The following is a 20,594-nucleotide window of genomic DNA, read 5'->3' as shown; positions in this document are numbered from 1 at the left end:
TCCTGCTTGGTTGAGCTTACTCAGCACGACGTCACTTCCGTTGAGTCACGTGGTGTAAAGGTGGCCCTCTTATATTTGACTTTTTTCACCTGCTATTGTCACCTGCTCACATTGGGAACAGATCTTTGTTCAGTAACATTCTTTGTTTAATACGTTCTGAAAGAAAAACAAAGGTGGCTCTGTTTTATGCTCGTTTCATTGTTCAGAGGTGTTCTCTGATTGTTGGGAACCTGTTGAATAATTAAAACATTTCTGTGTTCATCGGGAAACTTTTCTAATGTAAAAAACTTTTTATGTTCCCAATGTGTGAAAATAGTGTTCAGCAGGGGGCGACTCCTGTGACTCTACCCAGAAATGCCAATGTGTGCAGATGTTTTTCTTTGGTGTTCTGCACCAGCACAGCTGTTCTCCTCCCAGATGTTTGATATGGAACAATATTACCATCACACACAGAAAACATCTTCATTGGTCTGAAAACATGTTTATGGAACAGCTCCTGGTGACTGTAACTGTCACTCAAGTTAAATATTTATCACACTATAGTTCAGATTTAAGCGACTACGCTGTAACGTTAACCAACTACAGCATCACAGCTGACAACAGCATTTCAATCTGGGATTTTAAAAATTCAACACTCCTCCATCAGAACATCCCTCAGTCCCAGAACAATAATGGCATTTACACAGAAAAGGACTGAACGAGCTCTTAATGTAGAATGTTTTCACTCTCGCATACAAATATTGGTGGGTAGAACTGCTTCTCAAATGTGTGTAAATATGTCCTTGATAATACAGACACATGCTCTGTTTGTACACGGTGGAGACTCAAAGGGGTTTATTCATCCACTGTTCCTGACACTACTATGAAAAGATTTCCTTCTTTACCTGAAAACACATTTTGTTTAAAGAAACTGTACTTCACGTGTGAAAGTGTCGGGTGTCAGTGGTGCCTGTCATGTATGCGTGATGGTAAATGTGCGCATGAACGGGAATCATTTAAAAAAAAACATGCTTATCAGAAGGAGCAAAAGCTAGACAAGAAGAGCAGGTGTCACATCCTTGGCCACTTCCACTTCTCGGGTGGAGCAACTGAGGTTCAAAGTCTCTGCAGCCTCAATCAGAGATGCTCAAATCCTAAATTCTGACATAAGCAGCTTCTATTCTCCCTTTATTGCACATTACTTTTCTCAGTTTATATATATAACTTATTGGAAGTTACATGTCACTTTTTAATGCAGAGGTACAATACACAAAAAGTGCAGATTGTGTAAATATGTAAAAATTTTATGTCCTGTTCTGTATGTATATGTGTTTGGTTTTTTTTGCTGCTGTTACAACCAAATTTCCCCCTGTGGGACAATTAAAGGTTTATGTTTTCAGGCGATCGTGGCTCAAGAGTTGGCAGTTTATCTTGTAATTGGAAGGTTGCCGGTTCGAGCCCCGGCTCCAACAGTCTCAGTCGTTGTGTCCTTGGGCAAGACACTTGACCCGTTGCCTACTGGTGGTGGTCAGAGGGCCCGGTGGCGCCAGTGTCCAGCAGCCTCGCCTCTGTCAGTGCGCCCGAGGGCAGCTGTGGCTACAATGTAACTTGCCATCACCAGTGTGTGAATGGGTGGATGACTGGATGTGTAAAACGCTTTGGGGTCCTTAGGGACTAAGTAAAGCGCTATACAAATACAGGCCATTTACCATTTTTATTTTATTCTATTATTACATACTATTTGCAATAGGAGATGATACCATCCCATAATCCACAGAAATGTTCATGAGACAGACTCAGATCACAAAGATGTTCATTAATGGTGTTTTTTATTTCCTGAAAGGCTGATGAACCCACAACTGAACTCTGAATGTCACGCTTATAAAAACTGCTCAAACATCTCAGTAAAAACATTTGAGTGAAGTAAAGTATGCATTTTGTAGTCCAATTTCTGGATATTGTAGTTTTTATAAGGCAGACATCCACTGTGTAGTTCAAACACCAAACCTCTCATTTATTCTCCTTTAGATTGAGATGTTGCCATTGAGATCATGCATTAGGAAAGTGATGAAGAAAAGCACATCAGCACTGAAATCTTTCATTAAGAAGATTCATTGAATGGTTGAAATAAAAACACAGAAGAAGAATCCAAAACAAATTTATTAGAATACAAAAAGTGTATGTATGTGTGTCACAGCAGGGCACTCTTTGCGTATGAAAGCAGACATAACGATTGGTCAAATGATGCTTGTAGCTCCGCCCAACCTTTCTCCAACCGGGACAAGAGGTGGTTCAAAGCTTCCATGGCGGTGGCGTCCTGTGATAAAGAGCGAAGATGGAGCTAAAAAAAACAAAACAAAAAAAGTTAGCAGGAAATCGTGAAGAGACTTCCACAATAAAAGATGGCACAGTTGACGAGTGTGTTCTGATTGGCTAACCTTTAGGAAGAGCGCCAGGTAAGCGTGGGCTAGGTCAAAGTCCCGCCCACTGGCCAACATGCTGTCAATCATCTGAATGAACACTAGCAGGAGCTCTCTGGCTCCACCCCCCTCTGGAGCCAGAGAGTTGAGCTCAACAGAGAGCGCTGCTGGCCCACAATCCTTCAGGAGACGCAGCGGCTGATCAACTGCAGAGAGAGTATTGATCTCTGATCAGAACTCAGGTTTGTGTTTCAAACTTTGATGAAAACCATCTATTTATACTCTGATAAAATACAAAAGTATAATGTTACGGACAATATCAGATATGGACTAAAAACCACAAAAACGTCTTAATCAATCACTGGATAATTGATTCAGTTGCTGTCATTTCAGACTCTCCTCAGGTATAAAAAAATTAAGCTGTTTTCTTTCTTTATCGTTAATTTTGTTTTTCTGTCAGCTCAGTAATCAGCTTTTATTTTGAAATTCCGATTAAATACCAGCTTTAGATTTTAGTATTAAAAAATAAAAGCATGAAGGTGAGCCAATCCTGTCCCAACTCACATGATCCCGTGGTCAGAGCTGACTCCAGAGTGCAGATGAACTCTGACCTCTGAGAGAGCACGCCCCAGTTCAGCACCTTAGACTGAGACACAGGAAACACGACTTTATTTACACATGATTAAAGTGCACATCCTCAGTTTGGACTAAAACATACTCGGGTCCCGATGTGAGCGGGTCCCAGGCATATGTTACCTGTGTTTCGTGCTCGGTTTGTGTTTGCGTCGCAAATCGAGGCGTGAGTCCGGGAACTGTCGGCAGGAAGAAGGGAGCAGCAGCTGGAGCAGCAGGGGCCGCCACAGGTTTATTCCTTTTCTACAAACACCAAATCACACAGGTGAGAGGTTGTTACATGATCAGTACTCAATCCTTAGAGACCATCAGCTGATTTGTGATCATGTAAAGAATTAATCTGTTCATGAGCTGACTCATCACACTCCCAGGTGAAGCTGGTATGTGGAAGAATCAACAGTATGTGCTGCAGGGAGGTTTTAAAAAGAAGCAGACTGAACATGAAAAAAACAAAACATAAATATTTGATTTAATAAATACAAAGATGGGACTGGGAATCAATCACAGTCAGGTTTGTTCCTTTTTCACAGGATTATGATGTTGTTTTTATTTTTGGCAACAACCCAAGTGAAAAAGTGATCATTTCACTTCACGTTTTAACTGCTATCACTGGTTCTTATATTTTGTCCTCCCCACTAAAATGATTTTGAAATCAAGGACCACAGCTGCTCACAGTGTTCCTAATAAAATGACAGTTCCTCACCTTGATTTCATCGAGGTGCAGCAGACTCTTCCACCGAGACTCTGGCAGCAGAGACAAAGTTACAAGCTCCGCCCCCAGTTGTTCAGCTGACTGATAGACATCCTCCTCCTCCTCAGAATTCACCTCCTGTTCTGTCTCCTCCACCGTGACGCCCGGTAAAGTCTCCACAACTGGTTGGTAGTCAGCTGGGAGGGGGCGGAGCCCCACAGGCCCACACAGGCTCTTATTGGTCCTAAAGGAGGACAACTGCACTGTGACTGGCTGATAATGGACTTTCATATGACCAATTGTGAATAAGAAAAAAAGCCCCTGATTGGCTGCATTGTGATTAGTTCATACCAGAGGTAGAGGCCCAGACTGTCAACGTGAGTTGTTGCGAGGAAGTCACCTGTCGGGGACAAGGACACACTCACTGGCGCCGTGGCAACCAGGAAACAGTCGACTAGACTGAGGATAGAAGAAAATGATGGATCTGATGATCAGCTAATGTCTCTGATTAGTTGTCCCAGTCACTCATTAAAATTTTCAGTCTTACCTTCCAGAGGGGAGGTCCCAGGCACGGATGGTACAGTCCATTGCCACAGTAACCAGCCATCGGCCATCAGGGCTGAATGTCTGAGGAATAAAAACATTTAGCTTCCTGTTAGCATACTGTGTGACGTAGTGTATGTATGCTAACACCTTCATCCAACCCACCATGTCGTTGATGTTGCCGTGGTGACCTGCAAATTTCCTAACGACTCTTCTGGTTTCTATGTCGACAACCACCAAAGTGAAGTCATCCAGTGCTAATGCTAGCATCCCACTAACAGAGAAACAGAGTGAGCAGTGTTAGGGAATGGTAATTGTTAGCATTCACTGCAGCTAATCATGCAGTTTATTAGCATCATGCTAGCTCCTAGCTACCTTTCCCTGTGTAGCTTCATGCTAGCCGGCGCAGCATTTAGTTTCATCTCTTCTTCCAGCTTCTTCGATTTGAAGCGCCAGAATTTCAGCAGCCAATCAGAGCCTGTGGTAAGGGTCAGCTGGTTCAGGGTATCCGTGGCGATGCCTCGCACCACACCATTGTGAGCTGGAGGAGCAAGACACAGGGGTTAACCTATTACTATAGGAATTTCTGAGCTTCCTGCTCGAAAATGACACCCAAGTTCACATTTTAATCCAGAAAATCATTAATCAACATATAAACATCTTCTGTGCAAAGATTTATGCTTCTGAAGCCAAAAAGTGCAAAATGACAGCACTATTCAGGCGTTGTGCAATTATTGACGAGGTCTCTGAGAGCTAACAAGCCATTGTTTACAGTGTTACATGAAGTGGGGTTGGTTTGGGGCTCCATTGTTTGTGCTTAGTGGACTTTTTAGCAAATACGCAACTGCTCTTTTAATCATCGCTTGTTTTCGCTGTGTTTGGTAGTTGTAGAAATGATTTATATGAGCATTTAGCTGAGATTCTAAGATTTCTGTGTATACATGTTCATATTTGCATAAAAGGCTCGATAGCATGACAGATTAAACTGCAGTTACCGGGGGCTTTGGGTTAATAAAATGAGACAGTGCTGCAATCACAGGAAAAAGGTGAACACACCTTTCTCATCGTCACCGTAGCAACCCCGATGCAGTCCGGACTGCAGGTTGTAGACGTCCACGCGGCCACAAGATGACCCAATTACAACAAAGTTACCACAGGAAGTGATGTCAACAGCCTGGGAGCAGAAACAGGAAGTCATGTGACCCTCAGAGCCATCCAGGAGAGGAGCTTAGAGAAACACAGGTTTAAAGATGCTATTACCGTAGCAATGGCACCCCTCCGTGAGCCTGGTGGTTGCAGATGGTGCGCTCCCATCGTGCACCTCTGGTAGTTCCATGTGGTTGTTGCTAGGCGATCACGATGACATGCGACGATGCCGTCCCAGTCTGACTGACGAGTGACAGCTGTGAACAGAAAAAGGACAGTGTCAGCTTTAATGGAACGTTTTCTGTATGGACTTCTGCACAGCTTGTCATAGTGCTCACAGGAGGAGAATGCTGTGATGGCAGGAAGTCGCAGTTCCTCATACGTCAGTCCTTTCTTCTTCTTCTTTTCCTTTTTTTTGTTAACAGAGCCTAAAAGAAATAAATATAAACCATACTCAATTAAAAAAAAGAAGATTTTTATTAAAGCAGCAGCATTTAGTGTCCAACATGAAACTGCAGTGGGTGAAGTCAGGAGGATGTTCTTAGCCAATAAAGGAAATAGGTCGAACAGTAAGAGTTCAGTTTTCTGTGTCATAATTTTTGTGTTATTGTTATCGAGAGGCTGCCGACAGACACACTGAGTCTGAGAAAGCGACTCTAAAATGTCATATTTTTTGAACAGAGTCTGATGGGAGGGCTGAGCTTACCATGACCCAGGTTCTTGTTGAAGCGCTCGTGGACGGTGGAGAAAGACTGCAGTGTCCCATCCTGACCTGCAGGGCGGGCAAAAGCAACACAAAACATAAATATAAAGAAGTTAAAAAAATATCAGAAAATATAAACAGCGGGTTCAAAACAGGAGGACACAGAAAAAATAAAAATGGCACAATAAATAAAGAAATATGTATACTATCATCTGATCTTACCTGCACTTAGGATGTTTTTTCCGTCATTGCCATGGTGATGAATGGTGGTGGGCGGGGCGCTGTGTCCCTGACGGATCCTCAACAGTCTGGCTCCGCCTCCTTCCTGATCAAAAATCCACACCTGAGGGGGGAAAAGGTTTTCTACTGTTTTATATTTTGTTGTAATTATTTAATTGAGAATGTTGCTTTTCATTATTTTCTTTATAATATAAGTTATTTTTTATATTTTCCTCAATGTCTGACTTTTGTTGGGAGTTTTTTTTTTTTGCTTTGTTTTTATTATTACTGCAGTTCTTGTTTATACTTCTTTTTTTGTTTATTGATCTCTGGTTTTAACCCTCTGGTCAAGATGCAGTGACTCAGAGTCTCAGTTTCAGCTTGTGTCGAATGCACAGACTTCAAACTATATACCAGTTTTTAAATCATGTTGATAGGCCACATAAAACTAGAGTTATCATAAAAAATAAAAGCAATGTTTTTTTCAAACAGTGGTGTTTACAGCGGGAAGAAATGGTAAAAACAGTGTTTTCTATGGACAGCGTTAGCAAACGCTCTCCGCTTGGGAGTAAAAAAAGAAAAAAAACACCCCTTCCCTGTCTATTGGTGTTAAAGTTTACCATGTCAACCAATCAAAAAAAATTCTATGGCAACATGTGACATTTGGTTGTTTAGGAAGAGGGGGAAGTTTTAGGAGCGACACCGGCGAGAGAGAGAGAGAGCGAAAGAAAGAGAGAGAGCGAGTTTTGACATTTAGCGTGTTTGGAGGCTGTAGTTAGTGTGTAGTGTAGTCATTGTTTTGTTTTTTGTGTCAGTTATACTGCTCAATGTCACAGTTGGTGCAAAAAAGCCACCAAAGGCAGAATGTATTGTTAACTCTGTCTCCAGCTAAAAAACAGGAGGGCTGATCCACCTCCTGCTGTCAGACCTGCAGGGTTTATGCCTGTGGTGTTCTCCTCGGTCTTATAGTGGACAGAAACTATCTTTTGGAGTAAACAATTTGTGTCCCTTCTTATTTGATGCAAAACACCTGATTGTTCCTTAAATAGTTTTAAATGGTTATTTAAAAACAAACAAACAAACAAACAAAAAAAAACAAAAAAACACCTGAGGCCTTGGCTGCATTTTTAGTTAAATAGTACTATATAACTTTGTTGTTTGCAAAACTTGTGCAATGTACAGTTTGTATTTGCATTTCAAGTTAAACATGTTTGTGGCTTTTACAATAAAAATTATAACTTTTTTCTACTCGGATTTTATGTTTTTTGTCTCAATTTAGATCAACTGTGTTAATACAGTATGTCAAAATGAAAAAATAACTCTACAATCTGATACCAACTGATACCAAACAAGGCAAGATGAACAGTTTTTAAAGGTGAAATATGGAGAGAAAATGAAAAGTAGCCAAAATTGGCCAATTATACCCTGGACCCCAGAGGGTTATTCATCGTAGTCTCTGATTTTAGTTAGATTTAGTTATTATTTAGTTATATGTAGTTAATTTTAAAAGTTGTATTTTTGTTGTTTTTAAATGGAATCACTTTATTCAGGGTTCATGCGCCTTTTTCAGGATCAAATTCAAGCACTTTTTAAGCACTTTCAACTAGGGCTGCTCAATCGAATTTTAATCTAAATTACGATCTGGGCTTTCAACGATCATTAAAAGTGACTGAGCCGATTATTAGCCCCTCCCTCGTGCTTTACTCTCGCGCTGCTCCGTGTGGCAAATCGAGTGCACCTCTCTGCGTTTCGAACACGTGTCACAACAATTAAGAGGACCCGAGGGAAGCTCGGGAAGCTAAGCAGAAGTTATTTGGAGAGGAGAGTGACTGCCGCTGGTTGAAAAGAGAGGTAAAAAAACTTCAGTGGTGTGGAAACATTATGGGTTCGCGGAGTCAGACGTGGATCAAGTACACACAGTGTGTAAACTTTGCTACAGTGTCGTAGCTGCACCACAGAGCAACACTGCAAAGTTCACGAAACATAGATGTTTACATTTTTCATTTATGTTTTATATTGCAAACATTTGCACTGTTATCAGTATTTGCACACTATTTTATATTATTTTTTGACAATCTTTAAAGCCATTATTCAATACATTGTTATTGTTAAATAAATATCATCAAATAATCGAGATCTCAATTTCAGTGAAAATAATCGTGATTATCATTTTTGCCATAATCGAGCAGCCCTACTTTCAACGTCCCTTTTCAAGCTTTTTAAGCACATCCCCCCACCCCTCGTAAAAAAAACCCCAAAAAAAACAAAAAACAAAAAAACAACTCGCATCACCTCAGTAAGACCATGTGAAAATTAAAACAAATCAGGGTGAACTTAAACACCTTTGTTCACCTTTTGTTAAGAGATAGTAAAAAAGCACCACACAAAAATACTGCAAAAGGAAACGGTCGCCTTATACACATAGTGTATAAACTCAAAATGCACATTTCACTTAAAAATTAAGATGTGAAAATGTGAACGAATCAGCTTGTTTGAGATGTTCTTCTCCTGTTGAAAAACCCCCCAAAAAGAAATAAATAAGTCTTCTCATCAGATATTGATGCTTCTTTCCTGTGTGACAGAAAATAGGAGGCAGATGTTTGTTTGTTTTTTTAAGTTAATTCCCAATAAAACTGTTTTATTGCTAACTACATTGCTGTCTGTATTAATGCTGAAGTCCTAAATGATCATGAATCATGATCATGATGAATTTGTGCTAATAACATCATGTACAGTCAGACAGGCATGGAGAACAGCACTGACTGGGAGGCTTTGAACAAACATAGTTCAATTCAACATATCAGACTTTAAGAATGCACAAGCATCTACTTAAAATCTATTTAATTTATCATCCATGATATTATTTTGTACAATTCCAATGTATTTTGTATCTCCCTTAAATAAACAGGCAGCCTTAAAGTATGAAATATTCATATACAAAAACACATAAATGTGTGTACTGTCTCAGTGGCTGATAGTGTCCCACAGGCCTCAGTGTGAGCTTGCAGACATTTATAATGTTTAAGTAGTTTAATGTGTCGGTGCTGACGATAAACAAATTTTGAATGAAAGCCGGGGGAACTTTGGTAGCACAGAAACAAGTGGCTATTCTTTGTGACCATATGGATCGGTCCCTCATATTACCATTATTTCACCCAAAGGCACCAAGTTAATACTCAAAAAAGCTGCAGCAATACACACAAATATAAACAGTACTTGGTGACAACTTTGCTTTTAGCCTTTAACCCTCTGGGGTCTATTGGCCGTTTCTGACTACTTTTGATTTGGCCTCTATATTTCACCTTTAAAAACTGTTTATCCTGCCAATCTGTTATTTATTCATTTTGACATAATGTGTCAGCACAATTTATCTAAATTCAGACATAATTTAAAATACGAGTAGAAAGTGATATTTTTGACTGTAAAAACCACAGGCATGTTTAAGGAATCATTTTCATAACTTGTAATGCAAATTGAAATTGTACATTTTTTAAAAATATGCACAAGTTTTGCAAACAATGTCATATGGTACTATTTACCTAAAAATGCAGCCAAGGCTCAGACGTTATTCATATAACCATTATAACTATTTACAGAAAACTCAGGTGCTCTGCATCAAATAAGAAGGCACACAAATTATTTATGCAACTCCAAAAAATAGTGTGTGTCCACTATAACACAGATGAGAACAGCACAGGGCAAACCTGCAGGTCTGACAGCAGGTGTGTCACTCAGCGTTTACACTGCAATCTGCCTTTGGTGGCTTTAAGGCAGCAACTGTGACGTTCACTAGTAGAACTGACACACAAAACAAAACAACAACTACACACTAACTACACAAGACAACACACTAACTTGAGACTCCAAACACGGAAAACGTCACAAATCTCTCACGTATCAAAACTCTCTCTCTCTTTTTTGCTCACTCGTGCTCTCTCACTTCCCCCTCTTCCCAAGCAACCAGATGCCACATGTTGCCATATCATTTTTTGATTGGTCGACATGGTACATTTTTCCACCAATAGGGAAGAAGTGTTTTTTCTTTTTTCACTCACGAGCAAAGCATGTTTGCTAGCACTCTCCATAGAAAACGCCGTTTATACCGTTTCCTCCCAGAGTAAACGCCACTGTTTTATTCAAAACACATCGGTTTTACGTGGCCTATCAACACAGTTTAAACACTGGTATATAGTTTGAAGTCCGCATGTTCGACCCAAGTTGAAATGGAGACTCTGGGTCCGTCGACCCCAGAGGGTTGATCAGAAAGCCTTAAGTTAGCTAGTTATGCATCGGGCTAATGTTTAAAGCTTTCACTTGAGTAAATTAACACTGCTAACTAACGTTAGCTAAGTTCACAGCATATTCCATAATAGCGCTGCCATACTGCATCACACTCAGTTCATTTCAATCATTTCTCCAGTGAGTTTGATAGCAAAATAATAATCATAATTTTAAAAAATGGGGCAACCGTGGCTCAGGGGGTTGGGAATCGCATCTGTAACCGGAAGGTCGCCGGTTCGATCCCCGTGCTCTCTGTCCTGGTCGTTGTGTCCTTGGGCAAGACACTTTACCCTACTTGCCTACTGGTGTTGGCCAGAGGGGCCGATGGCGCGATATGGCAGCCTCGCTTCTGTCAGTCTGCCCCAGGCTGTGGCTACAACTGTAGCTGCCTCCACCAGTGTGTGAATGTGAGAGTGAATGAATAGTGGTATTGTAAAGCGCTTTGGGTGCCTAGAAAAGCGCTATATAAACCCAATCCATTATTATTATTATTATTATCATTAAAATAGCGTGTGTAACGTACGCATACTGGAAAATTATTTACTAGAACTCACCTATCATGCGACTGTCGTTTTCCATCAAACACTCATTAAAACAGCAACCTGCAGGTATGTTAGCGCACTCATCCTCGACTGACCGAGGGAGGGGCGGGGTCACACGTTGAAACAGACGCAAGGCAGCCCAGGCGGAGAAATTTTGCTTTTACATTTTGCGACTCATTTTATTTCTCTATCTAATAAGAAAACTATTCAATCAGATAGTTGTTTGTGGTGAATGAAATACAGTTACACTTTCAAGCACTTTTAAGCACCACATCTGAAATGCAAGCATTTTCAAGGATTTCAAGCACCCGTACAAACCCTGTTTATTCTTGTAGTTTCATATTCTATTTTGTTTTTACACTTTTAGCTGTTTTAATTTTATTTGCTGTCGTGGTTTTTGTTGTTCGTTAGTGGGATTGTGTTTTTTAAATTTTTCTTTAATATTTAAAAATAAAGTTAAACATTAGAAAGTTATCAAAGGGTTTTCATAAATCTCTCTCGCTTGTTTTGTTTTTTTACCTTGATGGCGTTGTCGGCGCCGTTGGTAACCAATATCGGCTCTCCTTGCAGGAACGTTGCCCCGGCGATGGACGTTCTGTGGGCGTGTCTGTGCTGAGTGACGAGCTGGTGACGTTCTAAATCCCAGAATGCAATGTGGCCCTGAGGACTGCCGGACGCCACAATGGGAGGGCCGTCTGAGAGACAGAGGTAAAGATACGGTGAATACGTGAAGAGAGACGGAGCCAATGGCAGCGAGCGCCATGGGCATGACATCATCACGTGTACCTGTTCTGAAAGAGAGCGATGTGATTGGTCCCCAGTCCTGTGTGAAGCTCATCAATGTCTCGTCCAGTCGGATGTTGTGAATAATGATGCGACCTGTTGCGGTGCCAACACCAACCACATCCACCGCAGGACTCTGGAAAGTTAAGTGTTCATTTACAAATCTTTCAAAGTAAAAGAATCAGGTGTGTATTTACTTCCAACAATAAAAGTCTGTGAAGTTCCTGACCTGCTGCAGAACTGTGACTCCTGCTGACCAGCCAGCAAACGTGAAGAGCAGCTTACTGAGGATCAAACAACTTTATTAACACCTCATCACTTTAACATTAACACTGACGCAGGAATATGGATACACATGTAGCTTACAGTATTAACATCAACAATTTAAATATTTATTTAAAACACATGTACGTGTGTCACTTTTTATAAAAGAATAAAAAACTTTTACGATTTTAAAATAATTTATTTTTGACAGCATGCTGCAGCAGAAGATACTTTTGTAAGAGACTAAGGCCCACAAGCTGAGACAGTCGAGGCTCCTTTGAACATGCTGATGGTAGTTGTGTCATTGTTGTGTCATTGGTGTTTGTATGCACGTTTTACACAGCGACCATCACAGAGACATGGAAGGAAACCTAAAATCAGACAGACTCTCGGGGGATTTCTGAATGTGTGTTTCTGTCAGTGTTCAGAGTCGAGCGCTACACCCTCACCTGGTCTTGATGTTCCAGAGCTGCAGTGCACCCTGGGAGCTCCCCAGGAGCACCTTGTTCAGGTAGGTGCTCGGGTGCATCATGGCCGATACGTCAAAGGTTGATGGGTCAAAGTGCAGCCGCAGGTACACCTCTGAGAGGCAGAGAGAGTGAGGCATGATGGGTAAGAGCACATGTATGCTACAGCAGGTGAGTGCAGGGCAAGCCACACCACTTCAGACTCACCCCCACTCTGGACATCCCACACGATGACATCACCGCCGCTGTCAGCAGAGATCAGCTGATCACCCAGAGGCAGCAGCAGGCGCACTTCCTGTTCATGACCGTTGTAATGCATCACCACCTGTACGGAGAGCAAACTACTGGTTCATTTTTATTTTCTGCTCGTTTTTATTATTTTATTTTATTATTTAATTTAAATTTATCTGACCATAAAGAAAAAAATTATTCAAATAGAAATAAAACAGATTTTTTAATTAGTTATTTAAATAACATTTAATATTTTGTTTTCTAATTTGAATTTCAGAAAAGCAAAAGCACCAAATATTATAAAGATTTTTATTGTTTTTATGTTTGAAAATTAAATAATTTGTTTAACTAAAAAAAAGTAGTCAGAATTTAAAATTAAGAAAAAAAAAAGATGATAATGTTTGGTTACAGTTTTGGTACCTCTTTGTTCCTGGCAAAGGCGCTGATGAGCCGTCCGGTGGCGGCGAACACCAACATCCTGTCGGCTGCCAAACAGGTGATTTCATCTGGTAGGCTGTTACCTGGACAACAACATCACAATTTCATTACAGTACATCACAACAGAGCAGCCAATCAGAGAGAAATAAAATAAAATAAAAATCTAAGTACTCACTGACAGCAACGATCCCCAACCTGTTCACCTGCAGGAGACCAATACAGATCATCAATAATCAACAGATATCAGCCACAGCATTCAGGTTATTTTCAGAGTAACAGGCGCTCAGGATGGACTCCACACAGGAAACTGATCAGAAATCCGCAAATTAAACAATACTCCTGATGGTATCAATAAAACCTTCATCGCTGATCCTCTTTGTATGTCTCAGTCATAACAAGATTATCATATCACTGAAGGATAACTCTTTACAAACTACCCTGATTAAACCTGGGTCTTAAAATGTGTTCAGGCTGCAGGTGCACTTTAAAAAACCTACCAGCAATCCACCAATCAGAGCATAGATCAGTAATGAGTATAAACAGAGGGAGCTCAGACGCTCAGATGAGGATCAACATCTTCTGATGAACATGGTTATGAAGCTCATTTAATACCAAGCTGGTTTCTTGAACATGCCAGTGCATTCACGGCACTCTAGTAAGCTCCAGAGTCACCAGATCTTAATCCCTCTCAGCACCTTTGGGACGTGCTGAGACATCTGTATCATGGATGCAGCTGACAGATCTGCAGCAGCTGAGTGATGACATCATGTCAACATGGACCAAAATATTTTAAAGCCCAAAGGAGGCCCAACCCGGTACCAGCAAAGTGCGCCTAATAAAGTGGGCGGTGAGTGGACATAACGTCATAACCTAAAGTAAAGCCACCGTAACCCCGTGTGTGTTTATAAGCGGTTATAAAGTCTCGGCCTTTCCCCGTCCGGCAGGCGGTCTTAGTAAGGTTTACACTGAGTGTGAGACTGTGTGTGAGCACGTGCGGCTGTTCTTACGTTGAACGTGTGGAAGCTCCGGCCGACCGCCGTCACCACATAGGACTCCCGGTGCTTCAAGTGGTACCGGAGCGCGTGCGGCACGTGGTTGGAATAAAGTCCCAGGACCCGGAAACCGGAGAACAAAGAGCTGCCGCCGGCCGGCATGTCCGCTCACCGGAGAACAGCACACCTAAGAGAGCACCGAACAGACAGGGAGACACAGGTAAACAGCACGCACCGCGAGGAGCCGCAGAGAAAACACACACGAAGGAGCCACGAGGAATCAAGTCCGGCAGGAAACACATCCCGCCGGCTCAGCAAGGTTCCGCTTCGGCTCAGTGCCGCCACCTGCTGGACGGAAACAGGACAGAACCGTGAGCGCAGAGTCGGAACAGGATGAGAAATAAAACTTTGCAATATTCTGCCTGGTTTTCCTGGTTTTATGCCGAAGGAGCTCAAACTGTGAAGGAGCTTCAGATTTAAACAATACAGAAAAGAGTTCTCTGCATAATGTGATGATCTTACATTAGAGCTGAGACGCATTAGAAACTGAACTGGTTTCATTTTTGAGTTATATCTAATCTAGATGTATACTCATTTCTCCTGAGTGAAGTCAGTTCATATTAAAATGTAGCATTTAATTAAAGACATTTAATTTATTCTTTGAAATAATCTGATTGATATTTTTTCTCTGTGTGAGGCAGGTTTTATTCTGGGTCCATTTTGGAGGTGACATCAGTGTTTCAACCATGTTTGCTTTCATCCTTCCACTTTGTGTCACTTATCCAGGTTACCAGGACAACATAAACCAAATGAATCAACTTAATCATTAATTGGTAGAAAACAGACAAAAGACCTTTAACCTGGGAACTATAATTTTTACACGTGTGGTGTGTGTCATTGACATGAAGAAAATAAAAGTCACATTTGACCTCTGATCTGGAGGTCAAAATTACAATAATAATATGTTGAGCTATTCAGACTGCCTGATAAGAGCTTGCTGGCATATGAAAGTATAACTGATGACTTTTATTATGACTTTGTTATTTACATTAGAGTAACAGGTTATAACTATTTAAATAGATAACAGTTTGAACACATGAGCCAGCACAGGTCCCATTCATAAGTTACAACACTGATCAAACAAGACTTAATGCTTTAATACTAAATTTGATAAATTTATCTGCATTAGCAGGGTTTTAAGTTGGCTGTAATACTTGATCCAGTTGTCTTGGTTAACTATAGACTGATCTCCAAATTTCTTAGTGCACTGCCAGCACCCGAACCCTAAAAAACAGAATCAACCTGGCTTGAGGGACACAGGCAGAAATCAAACAGGATCAAGAAGCTCTGAAGGAACATGGGGAACAATCAACCTACAGGACCTGAAGCTAAGTTCTACAAAGATACAAAAATATTTGAGTATGCAGATCTGAGTTAACGTTATGGAGTTACCTGGTGCACTAAGCGTGAGGAGAACTGTCACAAGCCATGCAAAAAGGCAAAGAAACCTAGGGACTGTGAGAAAATCAAAAGTGGAAAATGCACAATTTGTCTCAACAAGTCTTCTGCAGATGCTCGTGTGTAAGACAGCCAGTTCTATGTGGAATACACCCTACAAGTTCAGAAGACAATAAAACATGTGAAGAAGTTTGAGAAGAATAAATCAGAACGGAGAAAGAGAAGGTTGAGACACTGGAGGAGATGAGGAGCAGAGTGGGTGAAGGGAGCAGAGCAGCTTTGAGATACAGGTTTGATAAATACCAGGAGCTGGTAAACAGTTTAATACATGATGACATCATTATTGTCTAATGATGTAAGAAGGAGACTGTGAGCAGACAGAGAAATAATTCTATGTTAGAGGCTTAGCAGCTTATTTAAACTGACTGAACTCTGTAACACTGACCAGTTATTTCTCCATTTCATTAGAAAAGCTGCTCTTCTGTTTCTTCTTCAGAGGCTTTAAAATGATTCATGATGATCAATAAACAGATTGTATGAACAACATCTGAGTGTTTCACATTTTTCAGTTCTGATTAAGGTTTTTATAATAAACTGGAACAATTTTGTGTTTTTACAAAGTGAATAAAATTAAACAAGAATGTCTTTTTACAGCTTGAGGTGTCATGATCAGGCTGTGTGGCAGGCAGGAAATAGGACCCAAACGCAAACTCACGGGAAAACAGGACTGAACTCAAAATACAGCTTTATTGCTGACAAAAGATAACAGCAATACAAAATAACATGAAACTAAACTGGGAAGTACTAAGGAACTGACTTAATAGGAAACACACAGAGGCGCACACAGTCATGAGGGAGAACGCGACACTGAACTGAGGGAGATGTGGACATAAATGCACAGAGGGTAAACGAGGGAAGTGGGAGCACATGGGGAACACAGCTGACACAGATAATCGTAATGAGACAGGGCAGGGGTGAACACAACACTGACGGGAGACTGTCAAAGTAAAACAGGAAGTACACAGAGGTTCAGACAGGAGGAGAGAGAGCACGGGGAAAACATGGAATAAAACACAAGGAGAGACGAGGGCTCACAGATACACAGAGGGGCACACAGGGGGTAAGAGTCACAAGGGGAAAAACACATAAGGAACAACGTAACAGAGCAACCCAGGAAGCATGGCCTAAATAAGGGACAATACACAAATACATGAAAACTAAGAATACTGGGCCACCATGGCCCAGGACCATGACATGAGGAGACTTTGATAGAAACCTTCTTCAGCATGGAGGGCCAACGCTGGTTTCTGGCCCAGAGGAGGACAGACGTTACAGACAGGAGAAAAACCCTCACAGATTATCCCATCAGTGTCACACAGAGCAGGAGGACTCCCTTTATGTCTGATTTGATGTGTCCAGCTGCAGATAATCAATAACCGGACTCATGGAGACTAAAGCATATCTTACTGGTGAAAGTGAGCGTCTGTCTCAGATTCTCTTTACCTCTAAACACCACAAATAACACGAGAGAAAAACATCCAGAGGTATTTTAATGTATTTATTTTAAATTTAAATATTTCTGTTCTTCAAAATACTCCAAAGTACTCGTTACTTTAAACATACTCACAGCTTTCAGAAGAATAAAGAATAAAACAGTAATTTTATATAATAGATTTTTTTCTTTTCTTTTTTTGCAAATTGGTCCCCAGTAAGAAAACAGAAAGAAAGAGAAGATTTTCTGTGTATGAAGAAAACTTTTATAATTAGAGGACAGCCTTAGATATGAACTGCCAGAATATTTTCTATACTTTTAAATATTTATTTCTTATAATCGTGCGGACAGAGTTCTGTCATTTAATACAGCAATACTTTTTTATCATCTAAAGAAATTTAGGTGAACTGTTAAAATTGAGCTTCTTTTTCTTCTATTAAGATAATTGAGGCATTTAATGTGCATTTTCAGTTCTTTACACTGACACTTTCATTGGTTCAGAAAACTTAACCTCAAAGTTAGGCGATGCTCTGATATCAGAGTTCATGCTGTTTGTGAGCAGCATCTGTGACTCTGATTGGTCCACATTAATTTTAAAAAGCGCTAACTGGAGACCATGTGATTTCAGAAACAAACCTCATGGTGGGACTGAGTGAGGACATCTCAGCTGCTCAGTAGTGATGGTAAATTTGATTCTTTTTACTGAATCGAGTGTTAATGAGTCACTCACCAAAGTGAATCAGGTGTTTTGAGTCATTTGATTCACTGAGTCAGTTGACCAGAGAGTGCAAAAATTTTACGTTTTCACTCAAACTTAATTTGTTTCCCTTTTCATGTAAATCCCACTGCTAAGATGAATGATTAAAAAAACAACAAAAAAAACAAACAACTATTTTATAGAGAACAAAGAGCAAAAACATTTCTAAAATTAAGCAATTTCTTATCAAAATTGCTTAATAAACATTTATTTTGTTTATTTGTATTTTATTTGTATTTTCCTTAAGTGTGTCAAATATATATTTTCTCATCTAAATGTCCACTGCGCTGTGAGCCAGGGGGCGGTAATGCGCCTTAACATTGGTCAAAGGAGCTTGCAAAGAACATTGGTTGCCAACCAAGAAGAAGAAGAAGCTGTGAGCCAGGAGGGAGGGGGTTAGTGAGTGAGTGATTCGTTCGCTCGGTCTATGATTCAGCACAGGAGGGAGGGGGTGAGTCACAAGAGCACCTGGCTGCAGCCACTGTGGAGCTCCACAGTAACCGGAAACACGTGACCTCCACAGTAACCGGAAACACGTGACCTCCACAGTAACCGGAAACACGTAACTTCAGTTAAATCGACTATGACAGCGAAAACTAAATTGCGTTTTTGTTACTATTGATGCTGCTGAGAAATAAAAATGGTTTTAAGTGGGGTTTTTTTTTTAACACTCTGGGTTTGTTCAAAAAAATTCACCATCCCCTAAATTGTTCGTGGCCAAAAGTGACACTTGCTGTTTCGCTGATTTATTTATTTTTTACAGTACATCGCGTTGTGCGTTCTGATTGCTGTAGACCATTGTCAATCAATCTAGTCCAGTGTCTCCTGTACAGGAGCGGTCCCTAATAGGCCCACGGACCGCTCCCGGTCCGTGAGTCTTTTGGTACCGTTCCGCGAGAGTTGATCCTCCGGTGTGAAATGTATGGTTGTAGTTGTGTGTCTTATTTTGAAAGAACTATTTACGCGTTACCATAGCGACCAGAGAGCGTTAAGAAGCAGAGAGGAGAATGTCACTGTCATTGTTGCTGGCGCACAGCTCAAGTCACGTTTATTATTATATTTACAAAATACCACAGTTTCTTTTTTTTAATTCTTTTGTTGTATTTATCCGCGACACCTTAAAGGTCGTTCCCTGAAAATATTGTCTGACATTAAAGTGGTCTGTGGTGCAAAAAGCTTGGGGACTCCTGCTGTACAGTACAGAATGCGTTTAGCTTGTCGAATTTACATAAATCTTCGATCGCTAGCAATGTAACTCTGAAGTGCTGTACTGTATGTTTGTAAGTTTTCTCCCAAACAAACACAACAATGCCGACGAAACGTTTTGCACCCTCAAATGCACCTTTAGGTTTCATTCCATAATCCGGACTTATGTTTCTACGAAGGTTTGAACTCTAAGAGTGTTTAAACAAAAGAGAAAAGTGTGAAAATGTTCATGCCTGTCTGAGAAAAGTGTATAAAGCAAGTAGTGAGGGGTTTTACAGTCTTAACATCTATAATAATTGTAAAAAATAAAGTTGGCTACTTCATGGATTTCACCTACCGCGGGTTATTTTTAGAACGTAACACCAGCGATAAACGAGGGGCTGCTGTATTATTAATAGTAGTGTCTGGGACATCTAATTGATTAACATCAACATTGATTATTATGCACTATTATTTTTGTTCAAGGAGAGCAAAAAATATAAAACTCTCTCTCAGCTTGTTTGTTGCCAAAATGGCCACTTTTTGTGTATGTTCACAAAATGCTATAAAATGTATATTTCTTAAAACATTTATCTACTTTTGCCGACGTGACTCTTTAAAATAGCACCAGTCCTTTTCATCAAAATCAAAATTGTATCTGAGCATCGGGGAAAAGGCTGTCTTGCAATTGTTGAGGTCACTAGTGTGTGCCCCATTTCTTCCGGGATCACTCTCTTTATAGGTTTTAGTGGACTCCTAGTACTGCGAAGTGGTTTCATGGTACAAAGGGATTGTATTCCAAGATCTGGGAGATTGTAGAAATGAGCAGTGATGCCCTTCCTACCATCTTTCCAGAAAAATAATTGATCTGGAAGCTGTTAGGCTTACTTACAGCAGCAGCACTTTCTGCACCTGCATAAACTCCAGGACACATTTACTAACGGTGTTTGTTGCTGTATGTGCTGCAGCTTTGAATTTTTTAATAATATATATTTTGTTAATATTTTGGCTATGGTGTCTTGTTATGAAATGTACAAGAGTAAAAGTGTTTTTAGCATGTGCTTCAAAGCTAAGTTTGACTGGGAAACTCAAAGCTCAATAGGCTGTATCAACAGAAATTCACTGCAGCCTATGTAATATTTCATGCGTCATAATTTATTCTACTCTATCTTGCAAATACATATTTGTGTGGCAATGTCATGCACAACACACACAACTATTAGATCCTTAAGATCAAACCTGTGTCATTGTTTTGGTCCACTGCAGTGCAGTAGTCAAAAAAAAGAATAAGTGAAGTGTCCACAGATGGCCAGGATAGAGCCCAGAGTGTTAATGTTTAAAATGTATAAAAATATTATTGATTGCAATTC

At 40.4% G+C, this 20,594-nt stretch overlaps 1 protein-coding gene across 1 annotated transcript; it reads right to left on the bottom strand.

Moving 5' to 3' along the window:
• Window positions 1–2,121: 2,121 nt before the first annotated feature.
• wdr36 (WD repeat domain 36) lies at window positions 2,122–14,992 on the bottom strand. The gene is made up of 22 exons (XM_026174617.2): window positions 14,348–14,992; window positions 13,516–13,543; window positions 13,323–13,423; window positions 12,879–12,996; window positions 12,654–12,786; window positions 12,170–12,224; window positions 11,944–12,076; window positions 11,677–11,852; window positions 6,338–6,458; window positions 6,119–6,184; window positions 5,751–5,840; window positions 5,527–5,669; window positions 5,323–5,440; window positions 4,642–4,807; window positions 4,432–4,540; window positions 4,271–4,350; window positions 4,075–4,182; window positions 3,736–3,967; window positions 3,156–3,275; window positions 2,964–3,045; window positions 2,418–2,605; window positions 2,122–2,320 (listed from the first exon to the last, which is right to left on the bottom strand). The coding sequence occupies exons 1-22, from the start codon at window positions 14,492–14,494 to the stop codon at window positions 2,171–2,173; spliced, it is 2,664 nt and encodes an 887-aa protein (XP_026030402.2). The 5' UTR covers window positions 14,495–14,992; the 3' UTR covers window positions 2,122–2,170.
• Window positions 14,993–20,594: the final 5,602 nt, after the last annotated feature.

This window comes from Astatotilapia calliptera, chromosome 7 (assembly GCF_964374335.1).
Source record: "Astatotilapia calliptera chromosome 7, fAstCal68.1, whole genome shotgun sequence".
Lineage (NCBI taxonomy): Eukaryota > Metazoa > Chordata > Actinopteri > Cichliformes > Cichlidae > Astatotilapia > Astatotilapia calliptera.
The sequence above is the reverse complement of the archived record's forward strand: the minus strand, read 5'-3'. Positions and strand labels throughout refer to the sequence as shown.

Excerpts from the sequence above, each read along its gene's own strand:
- wdr36 (XM_026174617.2), bottom strand. The coding sequence starts at position 14,494 with ATGCCGGCCGGCGGCAGCTCTTTGTTCTCCGGTTTCCGGGTCCTGGGA. Across the intron at positions 12,225-12,653 it reads CTCTGGAACATCAAGACCAG|TAAGCTGCTCTTCACGTTTG; the intron begins GTGAGGGTGTAG and ends TTTGATCCTCAG. Across the intron at positions 3,968-4,074 it reads AGTCTGGGCCTCTACCTCTG|GACCAATAAGAGCCTGTGTG; the intron begins GTATGAACTAAT and ends GTCCTCCTTTAG.